This window comes from Anarrhichthys ocellatus, unplaced genomic scaffold, assembly GCF_004355925.1.
Source record: "Anarrhichthys ocellatus isolate YVR2014 unplaced genomic scaffold, GSC_Weel_1.0 scaffold61, whole genome shotgun sequence".
Lineage (NCBI taxonomy): Eukaryota > Metazoa > Chordata > Actinopteri > Perciformes > Anarhichadidae > Anarrhichthys > Anarrhichthys ocellatus.
In genome coordinates, this window is record NW_022280091.1 from 761,741 (window position 1) to 771,530 (window position 9,790).

Consider the following 9,790-nt stretch of genomic DNA (forward strand, 5'->3'; position numbering starts at 1 on the left):
GGGGGGCGGGGGGGGGGGAGGGGTGCCGGGGGGGGGGGTTCAGTCAAGAGACATTTAAAGAAGTTTATATAAGGCGGGACACATGTGCTATTCAGATTACTGACAATATTAATCCCCACCTCAGTTTGCTCTGGGATATTTTGGTCCAGATTTGTGATTATGGAGAACTATTTCTCCCAAAGCCAAATACAAAAATCTAATCTTCAGAGTCAATATAGCAGAGAAATGCTGTACAGATTGTAAAGCCCCTTGAGGCAGATTTGTGATATTGGGCTATGCAAATAAATTTGACTTGACACTGAGTGTAACAAAGCCATAATATGTCGACAGCAGGCTACACAAAACTGCATTCACATACATTTATAAGTTCAAAACAGAATTTCAACGTATTTTTTTATCAGAAAAGCTTTGATTTAAGCACAATATCAACTGACCATGGGTCCTCTTTTACCTCATTTCTAACTCGAGGCCCTGTTTTGAAGAGGTCCCGTGTTAAAATCCTTCATTATCTCAGTGCATGTTGCTACATCATTGCCCTTAATCAAATTATCCACAGCACATCTTGCACCAGCTAGTATTCTAGCAGGGAAAGATAGAAAAACGGAGAATGGGTGGAATGTGGGGTTAATGGGGGCCCCATCAACTCATTTTTGCCCTGGGGCCCCAGAGACAGTTTAGACAGCCATGAGTTGAGCAATTCTTTGATTGTTTTAGACAACATATTTCTTTCAATTTGGCTCTTCGTTATGTTCCATTTATATTGAATCATCTGAAAAAGGGTATATTAGAGGGCCAGTTACAGCTAACATTAACTGTATACATGTTATTCTGCTTGGGATATAATTGCGTGTAGAGGCAGCTTTAATCACATTGGACATCATTATAGTTCCCAAAAAAACGTGTTAGTGTAATATAACGTTATACATTATATACATATAACATATTATTATTATTTAAATTGCCAACGTAAAATGTCCACTTGAATCAATACTGCCTTGAATTGACAAAATAAGTCGTATTACTTCCTGAAATAAATCCTACCTTGTGTAAACATGCTTTAATTGGCGGACTTGACAAACCCAGCGCGTGTCCTGCATTTGTATTCGCTACAGCACCTGTCAATTTAGAATTAAGTCCCGCCTACGCTGTCAGTCATATTTCTTTTTTTCCGGTTTTTCACTCGGTAACCAAGGCAGAATAAAACTCACTTTATCCGGTTTCGGTAAGATTGCCCCCGACGACGTTGATACTGCGGTCCTGGTTTGAGTCGACCTGGATATATTAGATGTTTTCAAGCCGGTGTTACGGCTCGTTACCCCCGCATTTCTGGTGAAAAGTCGCAGCGGGAGCCGCAGTATACCCGTCGCCATTTTTTCCAGTAATGTGATAGAGGGTGGGTGACGCCTCTGCGCGAGGCACTGGGATGTCCTCAATGGGCGCGGCTTGACTATTGACCAACTGTAATAAATAGTTTCTATGCATCAATTGCCTTTATCAGTTTTATACTGCAAATTACCATCTGTCTCTGTGTTGTGGATAACCTCATTCAAATTCATTTTGTAAAATAATGAATAAAGAAAAACAAGAGGTACAAAAAACATAATGAATAGTGCAAGTTGGTACCAGAGAGGTAAATCATCTATTGATTGAAGTGTATTTTCAAGACAAAACTATACAAATTCACTTAAAATACAACATTACATCGAATCTATCAATCTGTGCATTAGTACACATTGTCTTACTGATTACACCAAATATACATGGGTGTAAGCAAAGTGACAAAAATAAATGAAAAACAAGCATACATTTAGTTTATCGTCCATATATTAGCCTAAATCAACACTTTCTTTTCTGGCTCAATTTGACCAAAAGGATAAGCTAATTCATTATTTGGCTATTTACATACAGCAAGCCTTTATTACTGTAATGCCAAATATAGACCAAAATAATGTTACTACTGTGTAAAGCTTTTCTGATGTGAGGAGGATCATTATCTCAGTATGTTTTTCTGGAAACGGTTTAACTAAAAGTTTACATTCTACAATTACAAACTTTCCCAAGGTAGATACTGTATAGGCTAATTCAAGTAAGTTAGACTATTTATATTAAAAAGAGACTATCTTTAAGTCCGCATAAATAAATAATTCTGTATTTCTCCACTAGAATTGCATAAACTGGTAATGTGGAGAGGGTTTTGAAATGGCATTTAGAGAAAATACAAATGTACTGTTAGACATTTAAATAACAAAAGACTTGAACTCATTACCAAAGTATTTCTAAAATCCTGCCTATTCACTTAAGCGTGATTGGTACATTTTTTAAGGGATTCACTCACCATTTCAGTTTGAGAACAGTCAAACATAAGCAATAAAACAGTTAGTTGTATAATATATTGTTTTTATTCCAGATAACGTGTCTGTGTGGAGAGTAATGCTGTTTTTATGTAAGGTAATTACCAACAGAAAACGTACAATTAAACAATAAAAACAATGTAAATTAAATAAATAATGTATTAAATATGTATTCCAAATACTGCTGAAGTTTTTATACATTCCACAATTCATTTGTTCATATTTGTAAGGTGTTCAAATAAATATTTCCCAACATTTTGATGTTTGAGTGAGGTGTAACGTCCTAAAACGACCAGCGCGCGAGGCTGACTGCAGCACTTCCTCGAGGCGGAGAGACTGGAGCGCGCTCCGCGGCGACGCGCACGGAGGGGAAGTGGAAAAGGCGGAAGAAAGGACGTTGAATAAACTTGCCAACTTCTAGCCGACTGGCTACAAATACGGTTAGAGAGTGTGTTACAGAGGAACTGGTGACTTGTTTCTGTACAGATCCAGTTAGCTAACCCGCCGCCCTGTCTACACTCAGTCACCGCTCTCTCTACTCGACACACGACACGACTACAGGACTCCAGTTTTCAAACAGACGTTGTTCAACCGACCCGAAGCCATCCACCGTTACAAAGTCACATTTAGCTGTTGTTAAAGTGCTGTGATAACCAATCCATTGCACCACCGTTATACACAACCAGCTCGCTGGCTCGCCTGGAGTCGGGCTTTTTCCTCCTTGTGGGAAAAGTTGTCCGCGGTTGGCGGAGGTGCCAAAGAGGCCTACAGTCGAGGAGTCTGCATGTGTGAGGACTGTTGCTGGCGAGGAGTGACTCACACATCGTTAGCTAAACACTCTAAACAATGTCGGCCCAGGCACAGATGCGAGCGATGCTGGACCAGCTCATGGGGACGGGGAGAGACGGTGAGCACGGCTGGCTGTGGTGGAGACTGGTGTCTGCTCCGAGCAGGACGGGAGTTTGTGTTGGTGCTAGCATTAGCCAGGAAGCTAACAGATAAGCCAGTCAGTGCGGCATGCTTTGCGAACCGAGCTAGCTAACATGAGGATAGCTAGCCGACTAGCTACCTGTTGTATGTGTGAGTCCGAGTGTAAATGGCAAGTTGAGTTCTTGCTAACATCCTCCACAAAAAGACAAACATTACTAACACGTTAGCGCTGTATTTAATCATGGTCCGTGTGCTCTTTTATCCGTGGCTCCCTTTCTTTCCACCAGATGTTGTCATTTTATCAGACTCTATCTGAGCAGTTAACTTTTAGGATTTACTGGCAAGATGGCTCATTCATGGCAAGTTTGAACCTCATCATGCCATGTTTCAGTCGGTGCACCGGCTGACAAGTGCTCTTGTGTTTTTCTTTATTTAAGGAGATTCCATGCGGCAGAGAATCAAATTCACAGATGAGCGGGTCTGCAAAAGTCACCTCCTGGATTCCTGTCCTCATGATATTCTGTCTGGCACCGTGAGTATCATGTTCACACACACATCATATATCATATACTGCAGTCAGAAATAATTAGGACAGCTGTTATCACAGGTTTGGTCCTACTCCGGCACATTGAACTAAAATTGCACAATGTCTGTGCATGTTTAGGTTGTGCACAGTGTAGGACACATCCGAGGATGAGATGGAAGCCCTGATAGTGAGACGGGAGGATAGCTACAGCACAGGGCCTGACATGGCATCAGTAGAAACCGTTTCAAATGTCAGCTGCAGTTTGGATCACAGACGACAGCCAGATTGTGCCTGTAAATAATTGAATGTAACTTTAAACTTGTCAAATGACTTTCTGTCCCCTCAAATTGAGAGACCGTAAATATGGGAAAAAGGGGGCTACATTTCCAACACTATTCATCAAAATGTGAATCCAAACACCCTTGAGTTAAAGCAGAGTCAATCACTATTCAATACAAAATGTACAAAACAAATACGAAGAGGTGCTTGTGTCTCAATGCTTTGTTAGTGCACTGTACATAACCATATAGAAACCGTCTGTGTCGAGGACCTGGCCGTGCAGCTCTGTGATTCAAAGGATATCACGTTTACACTCCCTAATGTGTAATGTTTTAAGTCGGGATGACATTTAACAAATAGGGAATTATTAGAATGACAAATCTCAAGATGAGTGATGAAGCATACAAATGCAGTACGTGGACGTCTTTCTGTTTTCTGTAGAGAATGGATCTGGGAGAGTGTATGAAAGTCCACGACCTGGCCCTCAGAGCGGACTTCGAGATTGCCTCTAAAGAGCAGGAGTACTTCTTCGAGCTTGATGTGAGTAGTACACACACACACTAACACCCCATCATGTATAGCTCTCGAGAAAGTAGAGGTTGTGTTCTTTGTCTCCACTGCACTCAGTCAGAGAGTTATGCAACTCTCTCTGTCATAAACTGAGTCACACGTGCCAAATTTACAAGCGAGACCAGCTCTGGCGTTCTACGCTTGCTTCTCACATTTCCATCCATCCATCCATTTTCCACCGCTTATCCGGGGTCGGGTCGCGGTGGCAGCAGGCCAAGCAGGCCGACCCAGACCTCCCTCTCACCGGCAATATGTTCCAGCTCATTCTGGGGGATCCCGAGGCGTTCCCAGGCCACATTTCCAAGTAAATTTGGTCAAAGTGCTGCTGTGAAATTGTGACTAACTGCATAAGAAGTTGGAGGTCTAATTAAAGCAGCCCTAAGGAAGCTCTAGTTTGTTGTCTGAGAAAGCTATTAAGAAGAAAAAGATGCATGCATAGCAGATTTTTTTTAAGATGAATTTTAAGTTTAATCTGGTAAATTTGTATATCCAACACACACTGAAAGTCGTTTAACTCGTGTGTTTTCTCACAGGCTGCCGAACACCTCCAGTCTTTCATCGCTGACTGCGACCGCAGGACCGATCTGGCCAAGAAGAGACTAGCAGAGACGCAGGATGAGATCAGCGCTGAAGTGGCTGCAAAGGTGACAAACTCTTTTTTTTTTTTTTTTTTTTTTTTTTTAATGAAAGCTGTGCTCTTTATGACGGGGAATAAATGGTGATCATGAATCTGTGCAAAGTGTGTAGAAATCAACATTCCCCCTCCCACCCCTCTGTTTCTCCTGCGGTGAAAAAGGCTGAACGTGTCCACGAGCTGAACGAAGAGATCGGGAAGCTGCTGGCCCGGGCGGAGCAGCTCGGGGGCGAGGGGAACGTAGACGAGGCCCAGCAAGTGCTGGAGATGGTGGAGAAGACTCGAGGCTTGAAGAAGGAAGCAGAGGTCAGAAAGTTGATCACGGCTTTGTTGTGACTAGTTTATTGTTTTAGAATAAATACATATTTGTATATTTGTACTCGCACATCACCTTACTAGAGCTGCAATATTTGTTTCAGACCGTGAAGGTGTTTTGTTTACTCATGACATTCGTAATAAAGGCAGTAAAACACAGGATCTTTTCTCGTAATAACAGAAATCTTTATTTTGCAGTCGAGATTAAACACAAGTTAAAATCTGTCCATACTTTAATTCCAGCGTCACGGCCTCTTTACCTTTTGTCGTTGCAGGATGTGTACAGGAACTCCATGCCAGCCTCCAGCTTTCAGCAGCAAAAGCTCAGAGTGTGCGAGGTGTGCTCTGCCTACTTGGGTCTTCACGACAACGATCGCCGTCTAGCCGACCACTTTGGGGGCAAACTGCACATCGGTTTCATTGAAATCCGCGAGAAGCTTGAAAAGCTGAGGGTGAGGGGAGCACTGGAACAGAACTACTTTTAATTTGCACGATTATCGTTCAATGAGACATTTTAGTTGCGATTCCATTTCTGTTTTTGTGCTGTTTTATCAGTTCTGTTCTATTTTTTTTTTTTTTGTTTCATCCAGAAAGCAGTTATAGAAAAACAAGAACGAATGCGGTCGAGAAGACGAGAGGAACGTGAAAAAGACGACGAAAGGGAGCGAGAGTGGGAGCTGGAGCGGGAACGAGAGAGAGAGGGGGAAAGAGAGCAGGAGCGCGAAAAAGAGAAGGAGCGAGAAAAAGAGAGGGAGCGAGAAAGAGAGCGTGAATGGGAGAGAGAGCGCGAGAGGGAGCGGAGGAGGTAAGAAACGGTCTGACTAACTTTGTTGCTGCGTGCAAAGAAAAAACTTGGTGTCCCGTGTAAACCCAACTGTGTTCCTGTCTTAGGTCCAGGTCTAGAAGTGGAGAACGATACAGGTATGTCTGCTTTCAACCGAAGCACTCGAGGAGTTTGGTCCTTTTCACAGTGACTCATGATTTCACAAAGTCTACAGATTCATGGTGCAACATACCGCTGTAAGCTGCAGATATGTGTGTAGATATACACTGTATAGCAAGTGTACTTACAAAACAACTCATTGATTAATCGAGATTACGAAAACAGTCGCAGTGGTGGACCTAAAGAAATGAACATCTGGTTACCTTACCTGAAATCAAGAACAACCACAGCTCTTAACATCATAAAAACATATTAGACATGTATTGGTAGTTTATTAAAACCTAAACTAAAAAAGAGCACAAGTGTCATGTCTGAGTGTAGCTGTTGTATATGCCGTCACCTACCGACTAAACTGACGACGAGATGCTTCAGTGTAAAGCATCAATCTGAGAATCAATTTCCTGTAGCGGTGCAGCTATCTTTTTTTTTTTTTCTTTTTTTTTTTTTCTTTTTTTTTCTACTTAAATCTTTCTCCTTTTCAAAACAATTTTTCTAGGGACGGCGGCACCTCGACTTCGTCCTCCCATCGCTCAAGACGCCACCACTCCTCTCGTTCCAGAGAAGAAGGTGGCGGGGGGGGTGGTGGCGGGGGTGGCGACCGGGATCGGGAGAGAGAGAGGAAGCATCGACACAAGGAGCGGCATCGCTCGAGCTCCCACTCTCACAGGCCCAAGAGGAAGAGGTGTGGCTTCTATCCATCACGACAACCGTCCTCCTGTCCTGTTCACAGTTGTGACGAGCATTTGACCACAATTCTCTGTCATTTATTGGAGTAAAATAATCAGTTGTCAATAGTCATAATCATTTTAGTTCAGCTCTAGAATAATTTTTATATTGGTCTGATAACTGATTTCAACATCACTACTTTTGCTTTAATGCAACAGCCACCGACTATGATCCAAGAATTAAAAATATAGTTTTTGACTCCCAGGTCCTCCAGAGAAAGATCATCTCACACTCGTGACGGAGAGCCCTCGCCGTCCCAGGAGATGTCCAGACAGGGCGCAGCAGGAGAGGGCTGGCGTGAGGACAGGGCGGAGTACGGGGACTGGGAGGGCGCGGAGAAGCCCCCCCCCTCCGCGGACACTGCCACAGCCAGGACCAGGGACCGGGAGAGATCCCTGTCGTACGAGCGAGACCGGCGCTCCAGCTCCGAGGAGCGAGAGTCCGGGGAGATATGAGCAGGAGTGGACACCTCCAAAGTCTTCGGATTGGATACATTAATTGCTAATAAAGGAGCATGGGGAGACGAGTGTGTGCGTGTTGGTGCGAATGTGTGTGTGTTCACGGTAAGAGGGGGACGTGTACATCAGCGGGGTGGACGGTGGAATCTTAACATGGGGATGAGGGAACAACTTCTGTGGTGGCGGTGAAGGAAAAGATGCAAAACCAACTTTTATAAGTATGAATTGTGGAAGCAGTATAGTCTCTTTTTTTTTTTTTTTTTATGCCATCTTGTCGATCCTATGTAAAGTTATTTTGACAGTGACGAGTGAGCGATGAGACGGCAGCCCTACTTTTGAGTCTCTTTTTATTTTGACATTTTTAAAAAAAAATCTTTAGTCGCAACCTTCGACGGTGACACTGTGTTTCCTGTTCCATAAGAAATCCGTCGGTCTCGGCGGCTGCGGATTCATTCACACGGGTTGGACTCATTAACGCTGCGTCCACGGCTGTAGTGTTTGAAAGTGAGCTGAGAAAGACCGAAGGCACTTCTGATGTTTGTGTTTGATTTGCTGCCTTCAAGCCATAACGATCTCATTTGAGAGTTTCGGTACCGATCCACGGGCCCGACTTTTTAAATTCGGGATGCAGCGATGAGCTCATACTACTTAATACACTCACTTGTCCTCCCCTGAAAGAAGTCATTCAAATATTTCCACTCAGTTCCTGACATGTGAATGCATATAGATGATGTGCATATGTACGTACTGACACTGAAAGACCCAGGGACTCCTGTTTGCTGTGATACGACCTGGATGTACTGGGGGAATCTACTTTGCTGTGCCACCATTACGTGAATAAAATGTTCTGTTCTATTCAAATGCAACGTGTTTTATACAAATTTCTGTTCGACTTCACTTCCCGTTTGTGCAGAAGAGTTTAGACAAATTTAGCATGTTGCATTATTTGTGATACAACTTCAGTGTTGAGGTTAGAGCTCCTTTTACCTTCAATGAAGTCCCGTATTTTAGCTGTTTTTGGTCCTGTCATTTATCAATAGTACAAAAATAAGTGTTCAAATTGTTTTTGATCATAAAAATTGTCCTGATAAGACCAGCAAATGCATCTCATTCATTGTAGGTACATCGCTTGGGATGATTTGTGCAGGATAGAACTACTGTTTTAAATTGGAGGGGGGAAAAATGCATTAAAAACATAATTTCAGAATAATATTAAGGATTATAATTATTGATACATTGTGTAAGCATCACTAATGTTGCAGCTTCTAAAGGTGGGGCTAACTTATTTATGTACTGCTGGGGGGCTTATTTCAGGACAAATGCGTCATAATGCATGATTTGATTATATTTTGCATTCATAATCTGCAAAAAAATGTAATGAATTCAAATGTACAATATTTGCCTCCAAAAAAGTGTGCAACCTTAAGAACATAATATGGAACATATAACGTACAAGTACCTCAATTATCTCATTGTACAGTTGCTGTTGTGACACTTTTTTTTTTTTTTTTTAGTTGAGTACCCGTTTCAGATTAATCCTGGATTAGCGGTTCAGCATTTTGCTCCAAAAATACAATCTGGACTCAATGTGTGAAGTGCGAAACACCCAGCGGCCTGTAGGTGGCAGAAGAGAGCTGCCTTTGCGGAGAAAACGTCGACTGCCGTGAAAACGGGAAAACGTCATGACGTTGGACGCACATTTGGAAAAGAAGCGCGACATGAAAACTCCTGAAACGACCAGGGACTGCGTTTGTCTGCTACGTTTATGAAACGGGGAGTGTTTCTATCGGGATGTCGCTGCTGAAGCCGTTCAGTAAGCTGCCTGGTTTGAACTCCGCGAACATCTTGGTGAGTTTGTGGTTCGTTAAACTAAGCAGGTTTAGCTGCTCAGGGTGAGCTAAGAGGAGAGGCTAGAAGTGTTTATAAAGTGAGGCAACGTTAGGCTAGCTCAGCCATCACAGTGGACTTGAACACAGTCAATGTTCCTGTAGTCTGTTCTGGAGAGATACTTTGTGTGTGTGTGTGTGTGTGTGTGTGTGTGTGTGTGTGTGTGTGTGT

The 9,790-nt window shown here is 42.8% G+C and overlaps 3 protein-coding genes across 3 annotated transcripts in view; 2 read left to right on the forward strand and 1 right to left on the reverse strand.

Annotated features, from left to right (window-relative positions):
• Positions 1 to 1,383, reverse strand: part of smdt1b (single-pass membrane protein with aspartate-rich tail 1b) — a 2,034-nt gene extending 651 nt beyond the window's left edge. The window contains exon 1 of the mRNA XM_031871996.1: positions 1,209 to 1,383. Within this exon, the coding sequence (XP_031727856.1) occupies positions 1,209 to 1,370 (162 nt within the window). The 5' untranslated portion in view covers positions 1,371 to 1,383. The remainder of the gene's footprint in view (positions 1 to 1,208) is intronic.
• Positions 1,384 to 2,686: 1,303 nt separating this feature from the next.
• On the forward strand, positions 2,687 to 8,600 carry LOC116396982 (putative RNA-binding protein Luc7-like 2). Its single transcript, XM_031872050.1, has 10 exons — positions 2,687 to 3,258; positions 3,719 to 3,813; positions 4,528 to 4,626; positions 5,190 to 5,300; positions 5,453 to 5,596; positions 5,881 to 6,057; positions 6,196 to 6,410; positions 6,497 to 6,526; positions 7,045 to 7,230; positions 7,480 to 8,600. The coding sequence occupies exons 1-10, from the start codon at positions 3,198 to 3,200 to the stop codon at positions 7,727 to 7,729; spliced, it is 1,368 nt and encodes a 455-aa protein (XP_031727910.1). The 5' UTR covers positions 2,687 to 3,197; the 3' UTR covers positions 7,730 to 8,600.
• A 786-nt stretch (positions 8,601 to 9,386) lies between these two features.
• Positions 9,387 to 9,790, forward strand: part of pane1 (proliferation associated nuclear element) — a 3,423-nt gene continuing 3,019 nt past the window's right edge. The window contains exon 1 of the mRNA XM_031872051.1: positions 9,387 to 9,580. Coding sequence (XP_031727911.1) covers positions 9,524 to 9,580 — 57 coding nt within the window. The 5' untranslated portion in view covers positions 9,387 to 9,523. The remainder of the gene's footprint in view (positions 9,581 to 9,790) is intronic.

Bases quoted from the DNA above. Each gene is read 5' to 3' on its own strand.
- LOC116396982 (XM_031872050.1), top strand. From the start codon at position 3,198: ATGTCGGCCCAGGCACAGATGCGAGCGATGCTGGACCAGCTCATGGGG. The intron at 3,259-3,718 runs GTGAGCACGGCT...TCTTTATTTAAG, and splicing joins CATGGGGACGGGGAGAGACG to GAGATTCCATGCGGCAGAGA. The intron at 4,627-5,189 runs GTGAGTAGTACA...GTTTTCTCACAG, and splicing joins AGTACTTCTTCGAGCTTGAT to GCTGCCGAACACCTCCAGTC.